Source organism: Symsagittifera roscoffensis, chromosome 8, assembly GCF_963678635.1.
Source record: "Symsagittifera roscoffensis chromosome 8, txSymRosc1.1, whole genome shotgun sequence".
In the NCBI taxonomy this organism is placed as follows: domain Eukaryota; kingdom Metazoa; phylum Xenacoelomorpha; order Acoela; family Convolutidae; genus Symsagittifera; species Symsagittifera roscoffensis.
In genome coordinates this window covers 52,016,906-52,040,393 of record NC_087069.1, presented here as the reverse complement: position 1 = coordinate 52,040,393, position 23,488 = coordinate 52,016,906, and the positions used below count along the sequence as shown (strand labels likewise).

General features: G+C 39.8%; 1 protein-coding gene across 1 annotated transcript; it reads right to left on the bottom strand.

The window, feature by feature from the left end:
• Positions 1-2,339: 2,339 nt before the first annotated feature.
• LOC134853695 (uncharacterized) lies at positions 2,340-21,993 on the bottom strand. Its single transcript, XM_063869694.1, has 6 exons — positions 21,749-21,993; positions 17,665-18,016; positions 15,099-15,413; positions 13,488-14,066; positions 4,104-4,373; positions 2,340-3,997 (listed from the first exon to the last, which is right to left on the bottom strand). The coding sequence occupies exons 2-6, from the start codon at positions 17,990-17,992 to the stop codon at positions 2,340-2,342; spliced, it is 3,150 nt and encodes a 1,049-aa protein (XP_063725764.1). The 5' UTR covers positions 17,993-18,016; positions 21,749-21,993.
• Between the last annotated feature and the right edge of the window lie 1,495 nt (positions 21,994-23,488).

Sequence of the window (23,488 nt, the reverse complement as noted above, 5' to 3'; positions counted from 1 at the left end):
ACAACCTTGACCCAACAATCAGTAAAGTCATTCAATTCAATTAGGCCTCAAATAACCAACAAACATGAACATATGAATCCTATTTTGGCCCTTAGCATATAATGGCTCAAAATAATTAAACATTTGTTCAGCAAGCTTAAGTTGGAAAAAAATTATCTAAGTAATCCAAAAAAATATCTCAATATTATCGATATTCTAACACCAGGTTTTTTCTCTCAAAATAAAAGTTGGTTGGTTTACAGTAAGAATGCTGGTATGTTGTAAGATTGACGATTCTTAAAAATTTAAATGCGAACAATGTGATTTAGCAGAGCTTTGGATTCATTCGTAGAAATGAAAAATCTTGAATTGAAACTTTTAGATAGGGAAGTCCAGATTCTAGTTTGTATGTTTGTACATCTCAAATTCCGTTTTTCTAGTGCTTCAATCGAAAGTTTTGAGTCGAGTTAACTTGAGTTGGATTAAGTGTGCAGTTTTATACGCTCCGAGGGAAAAGTGCATTCCATCAAATTTAATGAACGATAACAAATAAAAAAGCAAATCGGAAAAAATATCGAAACTTTTGAATAATTTATCATAATTGAAACTAACTCAATGGAAAGTCAAGGCAATTTTCAATTGTTTCATTGTTCTGACTATGATTTAATTCAAAAATGTTTTTGACTTTTTTAAAGGAATTTTTTTTTCCAATGAACATCATTTTCCGAATTGCTTGTGTCTCTAAACGCAAACACAACTAACCCACTCAACACTCAATAACTGTGCTAAGTTGTCACTTTTTACGATATTCAGACAAATGACAAACACATCACTTCACACTAGAAAATCAATTTTCATCAAATCATTGTGCGAAAAACTGGCTACTGTGCTCTATTCGTTGTGACATTTGTTTGCTTGCTTCGATATAAAAGTATATGTCAACAGAAATGAACAATAGAACGTGTTGGCTGACTATCACGTATGAGCTGACTTTGTTGGTGGCCTCTCTTTGCGTTTGGATTTGACCTTGGCCAATAATTAAACAAACTTTCATCTTGAATTAACCTATCCTACCCAAACCCGCCGTGCTATGTTTTGCCTCGATACCCAAACGACTTTCTTATTGTTGTCCTTAGTATGTACGTATGTAATGTAAGTTTTTTTATGCTTTCAAATCCACCTTAACCCAAAACCCCCTCCCCCAAAAAAATGCTCGCCCAAAGTTTCCCCCTTTTGCGCTCTAATTAAACGACTGCTATTGTTGATTCGCTATTTCATTATAAGTAAATATTTTATTTCTTATTTTTTATTTTGCTTTGTCGGAGTTTTCTAAAAATAATAATATTGTATCTATTAATATTAAGTAATAAGATAATTAATGTATGTTAACGAATCTCAGTGTAAAATAATGTATTTTGTTTCAACAACGTATTAGTATTGTCAAGTTTTGCTTTTACTTTTAAAATGCCAGTTAGCCCTTAAAGTTAATAACAACGGTCAAATTTTAGTATAACAGCTTTTGTTTATTGAGAATCAAGTTTAGATAATGTTTTGTATAATTTGACCTATGTTGTTGACTTCAAAAGGACTGTTTAAGATGTTGTAAGATAAAGAATAAATTGTATGGTTGCGTTTGGATAAGTAGCGAAAACCGAGCTTCAGTTTTAACGATATCGAATTGATTCAATGAAATGTGAATTGCAATGTCTAATGAAATCCTTTCTCGTTAAGTGTCTGCTCAATTGCTATTGGCTGGATTGAGTGGATGTGCAAATGTCAGTTGTTTGATAGATTAGGAATTATTCAAATTGCGATCAGTTTATCCAATTGAAATGACAGTCTTTATATCTTGTCTTTTTCATTAACCATAGAACGAAAATATATTCAAGTGAGTTGGGATCTGTTAACTATCCCCCCACCTTTGGTACCTAGTAACTAATTGCCACCTTAGTAACGAATAACGACTGATATCTTTCCATGCTTAAGCATATGTGAATTTTGTACCTAATAATGGAGGGGGATGGGGCTAATTAAAGCGATTCGTGTAGTTAAAGATATTCGTGAAAAAGAGTTTTAATTAGAAAATTGTCTGAGAATGATTAATTAAAGCATTACAAATAATGATAAGTTCCGGGTTAATTTATAAAATCACTTAGTTGTTGTTGTTAGAAATTTAAGAATATATCGTAAATGAAATCATTAGAGGGCTTGAATTGAGTGGATTTTCCACACAACTGAATTTTTCATTTCAGTTGGACTAATCACACCTTGTATGTTCAATGTATGCTTATTTTTGAAGTGTTTCGGAATCGGATATGTATTGTAACCATAATCATGCGTCTACAGTTGTAAGAAAGTTGTCATTCAGGTGGACTATAATTGAGATTGAGTAATCGTAGTCTGCCTTCTGAAGTGTAAGCAAAAATAGTGGAGTGATCTATGAAACACAAGACAAATATGTCTTCCAACGGTGCTACTCCTGACATGGGCTCAATTGTTGTCTCTTCACCATTCTCAACCTTGGACAGCACACTCTCTAAGTCTATATCGTACACTAGTGTTTTATATGCATTTAAGTTTTCATTCAAACTCGAGGCAAAAAGATACCCTCTTAATGAGTTAGTCGAAGGCTGGTCTTCAGACTCCAATAAAGATGGTATCCAAACCATTCTGATAAGATTTTTAACTCCACGTAGAGTGATATACTTGACATAAACAGGTTGCAGATTGTCTGCTTCTTTTGTCGTTTGTGTTTTAGTTTGATTCGATTCATTCGTTTGTTGTTCTCGTGGTTTTGGTTTTGGCAATGAGACCACTGCCACTCTGTTCCTCCATCCACATTTGAGGAGTAGAGTGTTCTCATTGACCAACACATTGCGTCTCGTAGAAACGAAATAGTGCTCTCGAGTTAATATGTCAATGGGCACTGTATGTTGTCTCTCCTGATTGGAATAAACAGTCACACTAGCCCATCTGTATGCTCCGTGTTTACGATGATCATGAACGACTACTGCAATAGTGTCATTATAACTCAACAGCACCCAATATGTCCCTTCTCCATTCAGAATATCTGTAGTATCTAATGTGTTCTTCTTCTTGAGGGTTTTCAGTTCCACTTCTTCCACTGAGGGTTTACAGTTCCAAATATCATAATAAATGCAGGCATACACGCGATTACGGCTGTCAATTGCCAAGTCAGATATATCATGGGCTCTGCTGCTTTTCTCTCTGAGTCGTGACAAGTTCAATGACCTGTTCAGTTTTGTACTCGCCGATTTCAAGTTCAAACCGTACACTTTGAGTACCTCTCTGTTTTTAGCTACGCTTATCAGCTGGTTGTTAACACTGTCGTAAACCATTCTGCCAGCAATCTCCATTGTGCCCGAAAGTTTCTGAACATCAATTCCCATCAATCGATTCGCTGGGTGATGTCTTCTGCCTTCATCAATTTTTTTTTCTCCGCTATTTTTGTCAACAGTTTGTATGTTACCAATGTTTTCGCTATTGATTTTAGATGAAACTGCACCTGCGGTTACAGTGCTCGTTGTTTCGTCCACATATTTCTGCAGACAATCATTGTAAATTCGCCTGCCTGACTCAATTAGTAGCTCAAATGTATCCAACATGTTTGTTTTCACATCATTTATTGAGTTTAATTGTCGGCCCAAAATCAAAGTAGCGTTTTGAGACAATTGACGCAATTCTTCTTTTACTTTTGAATTCATGACTGAGTTTTGGGCATTCATTGCGTTATCTACGTCGTTAATTATAGTTTCGTACTCAGAGAAAATGTCAAGAATTTTTCGACTCTGTTTCTGGAATTTAGTAATGTTTTCAAATTTGACTGTTTCAGAGTCGAGCAAGTTTTCAAAAGGGACGACGTCGTTTGTGTGATCCGAATGTTTATCAGTCCAGCATTCGCTACAAATCTGAATTTCACAGCCTGTTTTTGTACAATAAAACTCCATCCGTTGGCCTCGATGCGATTTGCATACTGGGAATTTGTCTGACTGTGACTCTAAAGTGAAAGTTAAAACTTGGACATCGCAGTTTGATATTTAATCCAACTTAATCGTCGATACAATTAAATTTGTATTAAATTAAAATAAAAATCAAATTTTTACCGCTTGGAAATTGCGAGTCATATGGCGGGGGTTGAATTGCAGGCAGTCCATTATAAGAATCAACCTGCAAATCGCTGACACTGAAGTTTGATGAGTATTTGGTTCTATGGTTTCTGCAATCTGTTCTGGGACACCTGGGTTCACTACTGGCACAGATGAAATGCGCGCATCGTTTAGATGAGTTTGGACCACATATTAAATGTCCACAAGGAAGTTTTCTACTGTCTTGCAGTTTGTGTTGACCGAGGGAACATTCCGCGAAGTTGGTTTCTAAAGTAAAAAATGTTCTTTTTTTTCGGTTTGACTGTTACAACCATTGTGAATCAGAAAAAAGTACAAAACATGCTGACAAGCCTTACAATGGCAAGTTTTGTTTTTAAAAACCAGCCTTTGTTGTTTGTGCATATCTGGAAATTCGATAAAAGCCTTTAAGTAAGACAAAGTTTCGTAAAATGAAATTGTCGCGGAATCCACAAATAAATAATTTTACCGAAAAATTCAGATTGTTTAATGTGTCACAGTACATTCAACAGGCGAAAAAGTCAAAACATATCAAATAACAGAAAATTGGGAGAGGCAGGGCGAGGCAACACAGGGCAGGGTAAAGCAAGGCAAGGTAAGCAGGGCCAGGGCAGCGCAAGGCAAATCGGGGCAAGGCAGGAAGCCATAGAGCAAGGTAGGTCAACGTAAAGAGGGACAGGGTAGCGCAGAGAGGGACAGTGTAGCTCAATGCAAGGTGGGGGCCTGTCAAGGAGGGGCACGATGGGGCAAGACAAGGAGATGTATAACAAGGCGGGGCAGCACAAAGAAAATTAGTGTAGCGCAAAGGAAGGCGGGGCAGCGCAGGGCAAGGAAAAGCAGTGCGACGCAAGGCAGGACAGCTAGGCATTGAGTGCCAGGGCAGCGCAGTGAAATGATGGGTAGTGCAGTGTAAAGAAAGGCAGGGCAGAGCAAGAAGAAGGACGAGACAAGGTAGGGCAGGGCAAGGAGGGACAGGGCAGCGCAAGGCAAGGTAGGCCTGGGCGGGGCAAGTCAGTGCAGTGCAAGGCAGGACTGCGCATGGCAAAAAGAGGCAGAGCAGCGCAAGAAAAGATGAATTGGGCGGCGCAAGGAGAGGCAGCGCAGCGCAAGGCATGGCAGGGCAAGAAGGAGCAGGGCATTGCCTTGAGGGTATACCAAAGTAGAGAAGCGCGAGGCATTACTGGGCAGCGCAAGGAGGGACCGGGTAGCGCAAAGTAAGGAGAGGCAGGGCAGGGCAAAGAAGTGCAAGGCTGGGAAAGTCAGGATAGCACAAGGCAGGGGTGCGCAAGGCAAAAAGTGGCAGGGCAGCGCAAGGAATGATGGGTTGGGTGGCGCAAGGAGAGGGCATTGAGGGGTAGAACAAAGCAGAGAAGTGCGAGGCAATACTGGGCACCACAAGTAGAGGCAGGGTAGCGCAAGGCAAATGGGGGCAGGGCATTGAAGGGTAGAGCGAGGCAGGGCAGCGTGAGGCAAGACAGGGCAGCGCAAAAAGGGACAGGGTAGCTCAATGCAAGGTTGCGGCAGGCGAGGCAAGGTAGGGCAGCGCAAGGCAAGGTGGAGAAGGGAAGCTCAAGGCAAGGACTAGAAGGGCAGCGCTAATCAATGTAGGGCAGAACAAGGAGAGGTGAGGCAAGGCGGGGCAGTGCAACGATGGGCAGGGTACCGCAAGGCAAGGTGGGGCAGCGCGGGGCAATGAGTGGCAGATAAGCGTTAGGGAAGGCAGGTCAGCGCAGAGCAAGGAGAAGCAGTGCGAGGCATAGAATCACAGGGCTAGGCAAGGATTGACAGTGCAGGGCTAGGCAAGGATTGACAGTGCAGGGCTAGGCAAGGATTGTCACGGCAGTGCAAGGCATTGAGGGGCAATGCAGCGTAAGGAAAGGCAGGGCAGCGCAGAGCAAGACGAGCGAGACATGGTAGTGCAAGGAGGATCAAGGCAGGGCAGCACACGACAAAGCAGGTCGGCTCTAGGGGCAGGGTAAAGCAAGGCAAGGTGGGACATCATAACACGAATTGGCAGAGCAGCGCAAGGCAAATAGGGCCACGGCAGCGCAAGGTAAGGTAAGGCAAAGAGGGTTAGATCAATTCAGAGCAGGTGTAGTGTAGCGCAAGGCAAAAAGATCAAGGCGAACAAAGCAACGCAAGTCAAGGCAAGGCAGGGCAATGAGAGGAAGAGCAAGGCAGGTGAAGGAGAGATGGCGCACGGCAATTTAGGGCAGCCTACGGCAAATTGAGAGGCGCAAGTAGGAGCATGGTAGCGCAAGGCAAGGATGCAGGGCAGCGCAGGTCAACGAGGGGCAGGGCAGAGCAGGGCAGCTCTAGGCAAGGCAGGGCAGGGTAAGGAAGGACAAGGCAGAACAGGGAAAAGAGGAGCAAGGTAGGATAAAGCAAGACCAGGTAGGGCAGAGCAAGGCAAGGAGTGGTGGAGCAGCATAGGGTAGAGTAAGGCAAGGTAGGGCAAGGATGGATAGAGTAAAGCAGGGCAGCGTGAATAAGGCAGGGTAGTGCAAAGAGATGCAGGGTAATACAATGCCGGGTTGGGGCAGGGCAGCCTAAGGCAAGGCATGGCAGGGTAAAGAAGGGCAGGGCGATGCAAGGCAGTGCAGCGCAAGTCAAGGTACGGCACAGCAAGGCAAGGTAGGATAAAGAGGGGAAGACCAAGGCAAGGCAGCTCAAGGAGAGTCAGGGTACCGCAAGAGAAAGAGGAAGAGGGCAGCGTGAGGGAAGGCAGGGCAGCACACGACAAAGCAGGTCGGCTCTAGGGGCAGGGTAAAGCAAGGCAAGGTGGGACATCATAACACGAATTGGCAGAGCAGCGCAAGGCAAATAGGGCCAGGGCAGCGCAAGGTAAGGTAAGGCAAAGAGGGTTAGATCAATTCAGAGCAGGTGTAGTTTAGCGCAAGGCAAAAATATCAAGGCGAACAAAGCAACGCAAGTCAAGGCAAGGCAGGGCAAGGAGAGGAAGAGCAAGCCAGGTGAAGGAGAGATGGCGCACGGCAATTTAGGGCAGCCTACGGCAAATTGAGAGGCGCAAGTAGGAGCATGGTAGCGCAAGGCAAGGATGCAGGGCAGCGCAGGTCAACGAGGGGCAGGGCAGAGCAGGGCAGCTCTAGGCAAGGCAGGGCAGGGTAAGGAAGGACAAGGCAGAACAGGGAAAAGAGGAGCAAGGTAGGATAAAGCAAGACCAGGTAGGGCAGAGCGAGGCAAGGAGTGGTGGAGCAGCATAGGGTAGAGTAAGGCAAGGTAGGGCAAGGATGGATAGAGTAAAGCAGGGCAGCGTGAATAAGGCAGGGTAGTGCAAAGAGATGCAGGGTAATGCAATGCCGGGTTGGGACAGGGCAGCCTAAGGCAAGGCATGGCAGGGTAAAGAAAGGCAGGGCGATGCAAGGCAGTGCAGCGCAAGTCAAGGTACGGCACAGCAAGGCAAGGTAGGATAAAGAGGGGAAGACCAAGGCAAGGCAGCTCAAGGAGAGTCAGGGTACCGCAAGAGAAAGAGGAAGAGGGCAGCGTGAGGGAAGGCAGGGCAGCGTAAAAAAAGGAGGGTAGCGCAATGCAAGGTTGGGGCAGTGCGAGGCAAAGCACCGAAGGGAGGGGCAGGGCAAGGAGAGGTAGAGCAAGGCAGGTAAAGGAGAGACGGAGCTCGGCAATTTAGGGCAGCGTACGGCAAATCGAGAGCCGCAAGCAGGGTAGAGCAAGGCAAGGTCGGGCAAGGCAAAGCAAGGAGTGGTAGAGCAGCGCAATGCAAATACCGTCAGGGCAGAGCAAGGATGGTTAGGGCAAGGATGGATAGAGCAAAGCAGGGCAGCGTGAGGCAAGGTAGGGCAGCGCAAAATGGGGCAGGGTAGTGCAATGCATGGTTGGGGCAGGGCGAGTCAAGTTAGGGGCAGCGCAAGGCAAGGTGGTGAAGTGAAGCGCAGGGCAATGGGGGCAGAGTAGCGTTTGAGAAGGCAGAACAGCGCAGAGCAAGGAGAAGCAATGCGGTGCAAGGCAGTGCAAAGAGGATCAAGGCAGGGCAGCGCACCTCAAGCAGGGCGGATTGTGTGGCAGGGCAGAGCCAAGCAAGGAGTGGTAGAGCAGCGCAAGGCAAATAGGGCTAGGTCAATGCAAGGCAAGGTAAGGCAAAGATGGTTAGACCAATGCATGGGAGCGCGAGGCAAAACAAGGTGCAAGGAGGTATAGTGTAGAGCAAGGTAAGGAGGCTCAGGGCGGGACAAGCCAATGCATGGCAGGGCAAGGAGAGGTAGAGCAAGGCAAATTAGGGCAGCGTACGGCAAATTGACGCGCAGGGAGGAGCACGGTAGCGCAATGTAAGGATACAGGGCAGCGCAGTTCAACGAGGGGCAGGGCAGCGCTAGGCAAGGTAGAACAGGGAAAGGAGGGCAAGGCAGGTTAGAGCAAGGCAAGGTAGAGCAGAGCAAAGCTAGGTGTGGTAGAGCAGCGCAAGGCTAGTAAGGTCAGGGCAGAGCAAGGCAAGGTAGGGCAGTGCAAGGAGGGACAGGGTAATGCAATGCGAGGTTTGGGCAGCGCAAGTCAAGGTAGGGTAGCGCAAGGCAAGGTAGGGCAAAGAGGGGAACACCAAAGCAGGTCAGCACGAGGCAGTACAAGACAGCGCATGGAGGGGCAGGGTACCGCAGTGCAACGAGGGGCAGGGCATTGAGGGGTATATCAAGGCAGTGCAGCGCAAAGAGGGAGATGATAGTGCAATGCAACCTGGGGCAAAGCAAGGAGGGGCAGAACAGCGCAAGGCAAGGAAGGCCTGGACCGGGAAAGGCAGAGCAGTGCAAGGCAAGGTAAAAGGGCAAGGAGAGGTAGAGCAAGGCAAGTGAAGGAGAGGTAAGTCAGGCAGCGTACGGCAAATCGGCAGCGCAAGGAGGAGCAGGGTAGCGCAAAGCAAGGATGCAGGGCAGCGCTAGGAAACACGGAAAGGAGGGGCCGCACGAGGCAGTAAAAGGCAGTGCAAGGAGTGGCAGGGTACCGCAAGGCAAAGATGGGCAGTGCATTGAGGGGTAGAGCAAGGCAGTGCAGCGCAAAGAGGGACAGGATGGAGCAATACAAGCCTAGGCAAAGCAAGGAGGGGCAGGGCAGCGCAAGGCAAGGTATGTCAAGGAAGGCCTGGGCAGGGCAAAGCAGAGCAGAGCAGTGCAAGGCAAGGCAGGGCAAAGAGAAGTAGAGCAAGGCAAGTGAAGGAGAGGTAACTCAGGCAGCGTACGGAAAATCGGCAGCGCAAGGAGGAGCAGGGTAGCGCAAAGCAAGGATGCAGGGGAGCACAGGGCAAGTTAGGGCAGTGCAAGGTAAGGCAAGAGGGGCAGGGCAGCACAAGGAAACGTAGGGCAGCGCACGGAAGGAGTGGCAGGGAAGCGCAAGGCAAGGTAGGGCAAGGCGGGGCAGGGTAGCGCAAGGCAACGTGGGGCAGCGCAAAGCAAGGGAAGGCAGCGCCAGTCAAGGCAGGGTAGGCTAAGGAGGGGCTAGGCAGAACAAGGCAAGGAGGGGCTCGGCAGGGTAGAGCAAGGCAAGGTAGGGCAGAGCAAAACAAAGACTGGTAGAGCAGAGCAAGGCAAAAAGGGCTAGGGCAGCGGAAGGCAAGGTAGGGCAAGGAAGGGTAAACTGAGACAGGGCAGCGCGAGGCAAAACAGGGTAGGCGCTAGGATTGTCAGGGTAGCGCAAGGCAAAGAGGGGCAGGGCATTGAGGGGTAGTGCAAGGCAGGACAGCGTGAGGCAAGACAGAGCAGCGCAATTGAAGGTAGGGCAGCGCAAGGCAAGGAGAAGAAGGGCAGCGCAATGGAAGGATGATCAGGCAGCGCTATGGAAAGAGGATCAGGCAGCGCAATTCATGGAAGCGCAAGGCAAGACATGGCAGAACAAGGAGAGGTATAACAATGCGGGGCAGCGCAAAGAGTGTCAAGGTAGCACAAGGCAAGGCGGGGCAGCCTAAGGCAAGAAATGGCAGGGCACGGAAGGTCAGAACGGGCAAGACAGGGCAGCGGAAGTCAAGGTAGTGCAGCGCAAGGCAAGGAGGAGAAAGGCAGCGCAATGGAAGGAGGATCAGACAGCGCAATTCATGGCAGCCCAAGGCAAGGCATGGCAGGACAAGGAGAGGTGTAACAATGCGGGGCAGTGCAAAGATTGTCAGGGTAGCGCAAGGCAAGGCAGGGCAGCGCAGAGCGAGATAAAATGCAAGGCGAGGCAGGGCTAGGCAAAGAGTGCCAGGGAAGTGCATGGCATTGAGCGTCAGCTCAGCGTAAGAAAAGGCAGTGCAATGCCGAGCAAGAAAAAGGGCGAGGCAAGACAGGTCACGGAGGAGCAAGACATGGCAGCGCATGACAAACCAAGGCAGCTTGAGGTGCAAGGTAGCGCAAGGTAAGGCAAGGAATGGCATGACAGGGCAAAACAGGGCAGCGCAAGTCGAGGTAGGGCAGCGCAAGGCAAGGAGGAGAAGGGCAGCGCAATGGAAGAAGGAGAAAGGCACAGCGCAATGGAAGAGGAGCAAGCAGCGGAATTCATGGAATCGCAAGGCAAGGCATGGGAAAACAAGAAGAGGTATAACAATGCGAGACAGCGCAAAGAGTGTCAGGGTAGCACGAGACAAGGCGGGGCAGCCTAAGGCAAGGCATGGCAGGGCAAGGAAATTCAGGACGGGCAAGACGGCAGCGCATGACAAAGCAAGGCAGCTCGAGGTGCAGGGTAGCGCAAGGTAAGGCAAGGAAGGGCATGACAGGGCAGCGCAAGTCAAGTTAGGGCAGCGCAAGGCGAGGAGGAGAAGGGCAGCGCAATGGAAGAAGGAGAAGGGCAGCGCGATGGAAGGAGTATCAGACAGCGCAATGCATGGCAGCCCAAGGCAAGGCATGGCAGGACAAGGAGAGGTGTAACAATGCGGGGCAGTGCAAATTGTCAGGGTAGCGTAAGGCAAGGCAAGGCAAAGCAGGGCAGTGCAAAAAGGGGTAAGGTAGCGCAGTGGAAGGAGGGCAAGACAATGAGGAAAAGATCAGATTAGGAAAAAGCAGGGCAACGTAGAGCTAGGAGAAGCCGGTAAGGCGGGACGAGGCAAGGCAGCTTAGCGCAAAGATAGGAGAGACAAAGCAGAGCGAGGAGGGGTATGATTAGTAAAAGCATGGCAGAGGAAAGCAGCAAGCAAGAGCAAGGCAGCCCAGAGCAAGACCGATCAAGGCGGTTTAATTTAAGGCAAGGCAGAGAAGCGCAAAGCAAGGAGCGGCCGGGCAGCGCAAGGAGAGGCACGGTAGCGCAAGACAAGGATGGAAGGACTAAGAGGGGAAGTGCAGCGTAAAGGAAAGCAGGGCAAGGAGAAGTCGGGATAGACAAGGAGTGACAAAGCAGGGCAGAGTCATGTAAGCGCAAGAAAAGACAAGGTTTTTTGAATTAGTTCATTGCTGGAGGGTCATCATTAAATACGTCGGCATACATTCCGAATGTTTTTTTTTAAACTTAATTTCTTCGGTATTGTATGGGAATGGAAAAAATCCCACTGGATTTTTTGACAAAGTCTGAGTCAGCCCCCAAAACCTCCTTAAATGTTTTTGTCAGTTCACACAACAAGTTTGGCTTAACTTTTAATTTTTTCGACAAAATTTGAATTTTTTTTGCTTTTTTTCTCATTCGTTTGTCGCCCATTTTCTCCGAAAAGTAGGGACCCTTTCTTTGAAAAATGAAGAACAGCAATCTTGCAGTCCTATAAAACTAGAACTTGAAAAATTCATAACTGTCTTTAATTTCGCATAAATTTGCTAACTAAATTATTGTTTGCCTATGTTATTTTGAGTTGTCATCTGCTAATTTTCATAATGTAGTTGTTATAATCTTTTACTTTTGCGTTGTTTAAATGTGTTGAAACAGTTACAAAAAGCTTTCAGATTATTTCTTTGTCAATTTCATTTTGGTAATTTCATTAATGTTGGTTCAATGAAAAACTAATTTTAAGTTAACAGATTGTTATGAAATTTTGCAAGGTGAAAAAAACTAACTCTCAACAACACATTTGTTTTTCATACCGTAAGACATTTCAAAAAAATGAGTATTTGAAATAAGAATAATATTTGAAATCGGCGCTTGTTATCGGCTCCAGATTTGATAAGATTTTTAATACTACGTTTAAATATTTATTGAACTTTAAAATTTTGAATTTGTCTTCAAATTATTTTTGGAAAAATTATCATTTTCAGTAATTTGATCTTTTTCATTTTTAAATAATTGTTTGGTTTTTTTAAAATAGAATGAAATTTTTGGGCTTTGTATTTCTATCTCCTCACTACTCGTTTTTTCATAAGTGTGAAGTTTAATAAATTGTTTCATCGCTTGTATTTTGATGCGTGTCAGAGAAGTTAAGTACATCAAATGGAGTCAAACTGCTGCGCCCCTGTGTTTATTACCTATGACATATTTTTAAATTGAAATTCAAAAGTTATTGTTATACTGACATTCAGAAAAGAAGACGCAGAAGAAGCAGAGTCTCCGTAAGCAGTCTTCCTAGAGCAGTCTCCGTAACAGACGCACTCAAAATGTATAAGTTGCAGAACCTTGCTATCTTCATAGTTTTAACATATATCTAGCTCGTCAAAATTGTCTCACTAAGTAAATGTTCTTCAGTAATTTACTAGATGTGAACATTAAAGAAAAAATGAACAAATTTTCGGAGGTTTTCTTGGTCATTGCCTTAAGCGATTGGAAAGATCAGCAATATTTCAATTAAAAAGGGTTGCTGAATTATGACGCTAAAGTCTATAAAAAAACGTTTGAGCATATTCGTCAACCAACTTTTCATAGTCAATTCAAGCAGAGTATAAATAAACCAAACAACAAACACTTGAAAATTAGCGGCCTTTATCAAAACATGTTATCTCAAACAAGCAATGTTCTAAAGCAAAATCAAAGTGCGATTTTGGAAACAAAATCAAATTGCGAAATCAAAATATCAAAATTACATTTAATTATAAAAAAGTGAAAGTCGAATTCGTGTTCAGTTCAGTTTAAATTAACTTGAACTGAAAAAGCTAATTGTATTACTGATAGTTTTATGAATAATGGCAATCGAAAACACGTTCAAAAGCAACTATTTGATGTATGTTGTTTTCTCTGAAACTGAAAAAAATAGTTAAAATTGAAAAAAATATATGTATTAAGTATTTTTTTGACCAATTCAAATTTGTCTGTTGAGAAAAAAACTTGCCTTGCTTGTAATTTCACCTTTAAATGTAAACTTGAAAAAAAAGAAAAATGAGAAGTAGACATACCTCCGTCTAATGAAACTTCAAAAATTCAGTTTGACTGACGGCAAAATTTTGTGCAAATTCTCGTCTATGCCATTTTTTAAAATTTTTAGGTAATCAACTTATGCCAATAATTTGGTTAATTTACCTGGTAATTCATTATCGGATTCTTCGTCACCAACTGCTGAGTTGTCTTCATTCTCTTCTGTATCATTCGGGACTAACGAGGTTTCTTCCAGAACAGCTTGTTTTCTGTGATCCTCAAATATCTGGCCATGTTTTTCAGTTATTTTGTCAAACTGGGCACCGATTTTGGCTTTCAATTTTATAACAGCGTCGACATTCTTCTGCATAGCAAGTTTAACTTCAGTTGAACTTTTTCTCAGATCAGACAAAACAAAAGTTTCTGTAATTTCTTTTTGCTTTTGTCGAAGTTTTTCGATGTCTTCTTGAATAAACTTGTACTCTGATTCCAACGTTTTTATTTGAGAGCACTCAGTTTTGTAGAGCCCAATTCGAGTTTCAATATCTTTTTCAGTTTTCAGGAGAACCGAGAAAGGCACAATTTCGTGGTTCTTTTTGTCTGAATGGTCTGATTTCCAACAATGTTTGCAAACTGATTCTTTGCATTTGTTGCAGAATAAATCGAGCTTCGCATTGTTGTGTCTCGGCTTTGAACATGTGTCAGAGTAGGTTGGTGAAATTGGTGACATAGGTGTTGCAGAAACTGAAAACGAAAGAAATTTGTTGAATACAATTTTTCAAAAAAAATCAAATTTTTCAATTACAAAAACAATGATTAAGAAAGAATTTGCGAAAGTTTTTTGCCATAATTTGGGCTTTTTCATGATAGTAAAAATCTGAACGAATTTTTTTTAAATTAAACTAGTGATCGCAAGTGTGTTTCAACTTGGTACTAGACTTTTTCCCATAATTAATTTAATTCGCAGGCCTCATCTTCTCATCTCCTCCGATAGATTCTGCAAGAAAAATATTTTGAGCATTTTGGCTTTTGTGTTATAGTTCTTTGAGAAATTTGCTATTAATGTTGTTCTTATTTTTATCAACTCGATTTTTTTTGTTTTTTTTCTTTTTTTTTCCTGTTTAATAGTTTTTATTTTTTTTACACGGGCTAATTGATCTATTTTTGAGTCGTTTGATGCTGTTATCTGCGTGTGTATAAGTGATTTTAGAAAAAAAGGACTTGAATTTTTTTTTAGATTTTAGGTCACCAATTTTTTTGAGCGTAATGGGGTTTTTGCTCGGTTAGCTTCCTTCGTTACCGCTCGATAATTTTTTCCGATCATTTTCTCTATTTCTACTGCCTTGGTTTTTTTATTCAAAACTAGTTTGTCCATATGATAGACCTAGTTTTTTAAAACAAATTCGTTTTTTTATATAATTTTTCGACTTTATTGTATTGTATTGCAAGTGGTTCGAAGCTCTTTTTTGTTGCTCAAGTGTACCGCAAGCGGGTCTAGAGCAATCAAAACTTGCAACTAGATGAACAAAGTTTTGATCTAGAAATTTGAAAATTGGAGTGAATTTTTTCTTTCCAACCAACCACTTTACGAAGTCAAGGAAGAGTTAGCTCGTAGGGTTTATTTGTTCTCAATTTCAACTACGAAAAAAAATGTGTTAATTTTGAAACGTAACAATTAAAACCAATTAAGGGTGAAAAGAACTGCCAAAAACTTGATAAATTGTGCCTAAATTCGGTTTAGAAGCAACATCTTTGAAAGCGGATATTTTCGTTTACCTCTTGAAGACGGGCGCGACTGGTATTCAGGAGGCAAATCGGTTGATAGATCTGGTTGTCCGTCAGCCAGATCCTCATGTGTGATCTTGCATCTGAAGTCCCTCTTGCTGTACTTACAATCGTCAACTGGACATCTGGGATTACTCTTTCCACAAATGGAAATAGCGCATTTGTTGCACACATAGTGTCCACAAGGCATCACTCGGCTACATGTCAGTTTGTTACCACAAGAAGGACATTCTCCTATGCTTTGAACGGACGAAATTGTCATTCTTGTTGAAAACCTTCTTGCAGTCATTCTCACAAGAGTTGGCTCTATGCATAAATATTCTCAATGAAATTTAATCGTGAAACGAGTTTAATTGGTTGCTGGGCTTTTTTTTACAGAAACTTCAGTTCATAATTGTTTTCATTAATAAAAATAATTCGAAAATCTAGACTTGAAAATTTTAGATGTTCTTAGGTGCTAATATAAGAACTAGAAAATTACATCTTTTTTATGGTCTGAAACATTGTTCAAAACATACTAATTGGATTAAAAAACAGAATTAAAAACAGATTAAACTGAAACTTTGGAAATCTTCGAGACACAATTGTCCCTTTTTGCTTTCATTCATCTAAAACAAAAAAAATTCGCACCGGTTTTTCTCAATTCCTATAAAGTCTTCAACACTGATCAAAAAGCGTATGATTTACCTTCAAAATACTATTTAACTTAAATGTCCTAACAAGATTGCTCGTATCAGGGCGAAGCATTTTAAGGTATATAGAGCAGCAATCACAAAACAAATGTAAATGTAAAAAAAAATATTGATTTTTTTTTGAAAGAATCAGCCCCTTCACGACATATAACGTTCAAAGTGATAGGTTTCGCTTCTAGTAATGAACCAAATATAGCTAATTTTGAACGATTTCCAAGACGGATTAAATCTCCGCCTACGCGTTCATAGAGAGAAATATATCGCGCGTTAATTTTCTCAAAATGGCAATCTTTAAACCCCCAAAACTTAACAAAAAAATCACAGGTGAAATATCTTTTCAAACTTAAGAACTTCAAACAATGAAAACTTTTGAATGATAGAAAAAAAAATTCCGTCAAAAGCGCCTAGTTAAAAAGTCGAAATTTGTCTGAAGGAAAACAAGCCCACCTCGAGCACAAATATTCCGTAACTTACGTTACGTTCCGTTACTTTAGTTATGTTAAGCACAAATATTCCGTTTCGCTATCCTTTATTACTTTATATGGCGTGAGGGAGAAAGATTTTGAAACAAATTGCGCTTGGGGGATGATTTTATATGGCGTGTGCACAAAAAATCTAAAACTAAAAAAATGCATTTTATTTTATAACATAATTTCTTATGTTATTAATGCTCCATAAACCGAAGAAGCAGTCGGAAGTTTCAAGGCTTTGCCCTAATACGACCAGCCTTGTTTTCAATTGAAATTTATTTGGACAAAAGCGTTCATGAAAGCTTACATTATACAAAATAATAATACTTAGAGTATTTACTTTTGTATTCTGATCTTTTTTGTTGGCACTTATGTGGAATTCTCAAAATGGTCAGTGAGATTAAAAGACTTTTACATGAAATTTTTTTAAACCTATTCTATATGGGAAAGTGCGTGATGCGACAATTCGCAGCAAACAAAGTTTTGTCCCAATTGAGAATTCCCGACAGCAAGCGACCATTCGTTGCGGGCGAAAATTAGATGCTGGAGAAAAGTTTGATCACGTCAAAAAATTAAAATGAAAGGTTTCATAAAAGGAATAAATGGAAATAGAAATGTCGCGAAAACTAGCCAGTGTTCATTACCAAGGCTCTGTATCAATAAAACTTTGAAAGGTGCCAAAACTTTGCTAATTTCAGTTTTTAAAATTTTTGATGGAACACGATCTAGAAAAAAATATGAATATTACCACCGAGCAGCGGACCTACTGATTTGGTTAGTTTTTGCCACCAAAGACATTTCACTTATAAATTTAATCATATTAGCCTGAGGCATTTTTGACTGCTATCTGGATTTGAACTACCTTTTTTATTCTCACTTTGGGGTGAAACTGGAATTGACAGAAGATTATGGCGTTGAATTTTGCAAAAAATTGGACTTAATCTTTACAGAATTGAAAAAGAAAACTGAAAATATCACAAGACAGAAAAGAGGTACAAAAAACTTGATACAATTCTCGATCGAACATGGATTGCTAAAAAAAATTTGCAACTAACAAAAATTACTAGCAAAGACTAGAAAACGTTATTTGATTTAATTTAAATTCCACTTATTCATTTTATAATATCTAACGTGTTCATCTCAATTTAATAAAAAATTAACTATTTGATCGAGACTCAATTTTAAAAATCCTGATTGGAAACTCACAATAGTGAAAACTAATAGTAATTTCGCATCAAAAAATGTTTCTTAAAATTTTATCTCTAAGTCCAGTAACATCAGGTCACATGGAAAGATAGGACTCCAAAATGAACCTGGGAACTTCCATTGGACCCTTCAACTTAGGCCATATCAATCATATTGAAATCGGCGTCTTGTTATGAAAATTTGGTTTACCTCTCGATGGTGGGCGGGATTTGTACTCAGGTGGTGCAGCTGATGACATTTCTGGTTGCCCGTCAGCCAAATCTTCATGGGTGAATTTGCGTCTGAATTTCGTCTTGTTGTATTTGCAGTTTTCAACTGGACACCTTGGATTGCTCATGCCACTTATTTTGATAGCACATCTATTAGACGAGTCTGGACCGCAAACATAGTGTCCGCATGGCAACACGCGGCTCTCTTTCAATTTTTCACGGCATGCTGGACATACTCCAAAAATGGGTTGGTTTTCCTGGCTGTAGCTGGAAGAGGGCCCAGCTGCCGACGAGGAGCCGAATTCCATTTTAGGTTCACATCCCAGTTGAATCTATAAACATAAACTGCTTAAGTTTAATTCGTTTCCAACTTTGTTTTCAATGGTATCTAAATGTCTAGCATGCCATTACATCAGGGTTAAATCAGGCTTTTAAAATTGCAACAAATTTCAACTTTTAGCACAATATTTTTATGAGGTAATATATTATGGTGACGAAATTTGAAATCACTTTTGAGGAATTGAATCATTGACGATTAATTCTTAAATGAAGAGAACAAAATTTTAAGGTAGGAATCCCCGTTATTGTAGTTAATTTGATTTGAACTTTATCATTGATCAATAAAATTTATCAGTGAGTTTGAGATAATTAATTTTGAAGTATAAATTTTCAAAAAAAGTCAATTTAATGCAATTTGTTGCATCTAAAATAGCATCTATATTGCTGAAAAATTCAATTGCTTGTTTCTTGCAAAGTCAAGTTTACACGTAGATCAATTTATCATGTTTGGAAAAAGTCGCAAAAACATCATGCAGAAAACCGTTTTATTGTTAAACTCAGGCGACCTTCGAGCAAACACTTGCGCCTTTGCAATGTAACGCGTGTCGAGTTTTTTGGAAAAAAATCAAAACTCAGCTTCAGTTTTGAACTCAAACTCGGTTCCATGAAAACATTTTGGTTGAATTTTTCGCCTGTTTCCTCCGGTTGCTTTAATTTATTTAATTTTTTTATTGAAAAATATGCTTCTTTTTTAGCCATAATATTAGGTGTATAGGAAATCAGAAAAATCTACACGCTTCTCCGTCAAAATGATCAAATTCTTACCTGTTTATTACGAGAGGTGATAAACTTTGAGTATCATTAATTAATTTCTACAGTCAAAGTACAAGAAACGTTTCATTACACGTGCTATAACTTTGATTCATCCTTTAATGAGCATATATAAAACCAATAATCATGTTCAATGTATAAAAATGTACCTAGCAACTAAACGTACGGTTCAAAAAAGATCATATGGTTAGTTGTAACATTCTTTTGAAAGAAAATGAATCTATGCAGGTGGCCATTTTAAATGAAAAATAAGTTTTATGCTTGAGTTTTGTTTTAGAATAGAAGCAAAATTAAATTTTGCAAAAAACCGTGAGCTAACATAATTTATATTCCAAATTTCATTTCGTTAAAATTAAGCCGCAGTGGTGGCTTTTATAAGATTTTGTGTATAGATTAATCAATGTTTGAACAAACGTAAAACTTTTAAATAAAATGGCTCTGTATAAAAACTCCAAAACTTTCGCTTAGATCAAAAATTTAGCTCAGTTTATAAAACAGATACAATCTGTTATGAGTGAAAGTAAAGCTATGGTGGTGGCCATATCATTTGCATGTTTTGTTTGATTCAATTTTATACTTTGAGAAAAGTTCAATAAATTTTGCAAAAAACATGGGCTAACTTGATTTGTATTCAAGATGAAAATAAAGCTGCGATGGTTATCACATTATGAATAAATAAATAATTTAAACGAACATGCTTGAGCAAACTTAATAGAGAGAAAAAACTTATAACAGCTGGAAACGCAGATAAAACTTATTAAACGTACGCAATCTCTCTAATGAATAAATCACAACTATGGTATTGGTATAAAGTAAAATGTAAAATTTATATTCGTTCAAGATTTGAAGTATGAAGAATTTTCACAGTAAACTTTGCTGAAAAGTCGTAATTTCGTCTGTTTTTTTGAGTTTGCATTTCCTCTACAACATTACAAATATTCCAATGATGATGGTCTTATGGTATGAAAAAGTAAATGAGCAAGTTTGAATTACTACAATGCAACCATTTTTTCGCCATACAATTTCTAAACAGATATTCTGCTCTTATACAGAAAAAAAATATATTAAACACCCATATTGCTTTTCCCTGATGAACTTTGTTTTCCAGACTGTCCAGTTTATAAGTCAGATAAAAATAGGAATTCATCCAAAAACTTAAAAATTGTCAGAAAAAAAAATTTTCCTGCTTATTTCTGGTACCAATCCCATTTTAGAACACCTCTGGACATTTTATAAATTTTTTAAAGTAGATTGATTTTTGAGGTTATGGTCCCGCACATGGAATATAATTGATTACAATAGATTCCCGAGACACAAAAAAATCCATGAGTATCCCTTACAGGTGAATTTCAGACCACTAAACTGATTATATTTCCATTGTAATTGAAAATTTTTGAAAAAAAAAATTCAATATAGTTCATTATAATGGATTATAACTTTTTTTAACTCCAAAATTGATAATTCTTGCAAATATTTTGCCAATTTTTTCAAGAATATCTAGTCAATATCTCTAAGTGTGTGGGCTAATAATGATCTTGATGAAATTTTGTTTAATCTTTCTCCCCAAAATTAAGTTGGGTAAGATAATCTGGTTTTTATTAAACATTGTGGGAGGGGATAGAATGAAGTGTGTGTGTGTGTGTGTGTGGGGGGGGGGGGAGGATTAAACTCGAGGTAGTGAAATGAAGGTAGAGGAGGTGAGTTGAATGGTGAAAATAGTCGGTACAAAAAGTCGCAAAAAGCGGAAAAATTTAAAACTTTTTTGAAAAGTGTTGGAAAAATTGAGAAAATTTTATAAAACCCAATGTGAGTTTTCTAAAATTTAAATGTATATGTGGCAACTGCACCAAACAAGAAATCAGATAATTTCAAAACAAATTTGTACGTTTATCAGTGATCTCCAAAAAAAAAATCCGTTATAGTCAATTAAAATGGATTTTTTTGACCTTATTAATCTTAGGATTATAATCCAATTTTAATGGATTATTATGGTTTAAATATTTCCTAATCTTAACGATACTGACAATATAATCACAACATAATCAATTAAAATCAATGGACTCTCGGTGCGGGATGCCGAAGCAATTTAATCTAATTATATATATATATTATGTGGGAGCTGGGGGATTTGATAACTACAAGAATAGAAATACTAAAAAAAATTATATGTCTTAAAGGGAGGAGCCAAAAGAAGACTGCCATCAACCAAAAAAACAGAAAATTGGGGAGAAAAAATGTTTTTTTATCTCCAAGCATGAAAAAAAGAATTCATAACCTAGTTGCAATTTGGATGTTCCGCCTCTCAATATCTTGGCGTTTCTCAATATCAGCAGATTTTTCCACAAAAAAACTGAAAAAGTGTTAAAAGTATATCTATCATGAAATTGATTGGAAATTCGATTTATGTGAGAAGTATGAATCTTCATCACATGGCAAGCACGGGAATGTTGTTTTTCTGTGAGTTTTAAGGTCAATCCAAACATGTCATGAGCATTACAAGGATCCCAAGCAATTTATAAGAAGAACGTTTTTCATATTTTATTCAGAGTAAGGTTCTCATCAATATTCGGGGCTCATAATATATCAGTATTCGAGGCTATAATTTTTCATCATTACACATTATCAACGGCAGCAATAAAGTTTTCGCCAAAAGGAGACAAAATGGTTCTAAAAAAAGAAGTTCTCTAATATTTTAAAAGCAATTTAACAATGAAGCGTTAAGCATACATTCTGCCTTCGATATGCCCCAAACTCAGGTTCCCAAACATCAAAATTTCCATAATTGCAAATTTGACAGTGATTTTACTGGACATTTTCCCGTCAAATGGATGAATTATTGAGTCTTTTTTTTGAAGAGTTGTACAGACTTACATGATTTTCACTATTTTTTTTTCAAAAGCGTTATAACTATTTTTAACCTGTGAAACACCTGTGTAAAGAAAATTAAAACAAACCTGAGGGACGAAGTTTTGTCTGAGTTTAGTAATTTCCCTGACCGCTGGATGATTTAACGAATAATATTTGTTAGAACCAATGAAAACTATAAACACTCTCGAAAAAGACAAATACTTAAATCGCTATTTTGTTCATTCTTGAACAGCAATATTAAATTTTCACCGGTTTTCATATGACTGTAAGCATTAAATTATGTGTTTAGCAAGTTAAGAATTGGTCATTTTAAAACAGCACAAAAATCATTTTTTTCTCTGCTCATTTGTGTTTATTAACCGCACGTGTTGTTTTAAAGCTCAAAAAGCACATATATAAAATTCGAAGCTTTGCTTTATTGTGACCAGAGAAAAACACAACTTTCAGTTTTGTGCCTTCTAGCAAAAAAAATTAGATCATATGATTTTGCTGTTTTCATTTTTCAGCAAGATCATATTGCAATCTTTTTTGCTGCTGTTTGAGGTTTATTAGCATCCTGAGATCAAAAATTTGAAAAATGTTCTGTTCATTTGAAAAAATTTATGAGAGTTTGAAACTTTACCAATTAGTCTCAATTCGGAAACAATAGAGCTCGTTTCAGATTTTTATAATGACGAGTGGAGAATATCTCAAACCAGTTTTGCTCAGATATCATTCCCAACGGAAAGATACAAGCTAAAAATCATTGTGTCCTAATTTATTGTTAAATGTACGCAGATATCTGTTAATTTTGTGTAAGCGTTTGTTCCAGTTTTGATGAAAGTTGTAGTTGTTTTTTTTTGAACCTAGGTATCAAGTTTCTGATTTTTAGGCGCTCTGGAATTTGTGTTGCGATTAGTTTCAGATGAAAAACGTAGTAAACGACAAAAAGGCATATTGTTTTCTTATGACTCTTTTAAAAGTTTTACAATTAGCTTAGTATGACAGTCTAATTGGTGAACATTTTTCAGGGGAGCCTAAAAATCTTGGAAAAAGTATACAAATCAAACTCTTACGAGAAAAGACAAAACTGATTGATCTATCAAAGAAAAGCCATTAAAATATAGTTGAATGTTCTTGTCAACATGTTGATCCCTTAAACCAAAATTAGTTGATTTTGAGAAATTTGTCTATGTTTTTTTACTTCAGGGGATGAACCAAGCGAATGGAAAATTTGAAGTAAGGCGAGGTAATAAGACTAGTAGAAACTTAAGCACTCATTTGTTAGGGTAAAAAAAAACATTACTAAGTGCCGTATAGCTAATAACTGCAAAATTTTTTGCTTTGAAACTTGCTAAAGCAAGGCAATTACTTGGAAAAAATTTAAGCTGAAGAAGCTTTAGGTTTAAAACTTGGTTACAAGCACGAACTTGATCAAAACTAAACAATTGTGAAAGCAGCGCCTGTGTTGCGAAAACCCTTCAATGAGAAACGAACGCCTCAGTTTTCGCAATAAAACATCTGATTAATTTCTGATAAATAGTTAGCAAAAAGCCTGTGTGACTGAGAAACTGTCAGAACTCCTTGAATGTTTTTTGATAAAAAGAGTGAAACGACTTATACGAAACTCATTTCAGGTTTTATTAATCGAAAAATTTCCAAATCTAAGAGGTCTTACAATTTGCTCTGATGAACTTAAAGCTTGGATCCACTTAGCTTCAGATATAGCAAAAAGGGTTCGGCAACTTTTAGATGTGGTTCGCTTATCTAATTTTTTTTTATTTTCAATCAATTTTTATCCATCTTTTTTGTGATAACAAATTTGCGCGATACAGATAACAAATTTG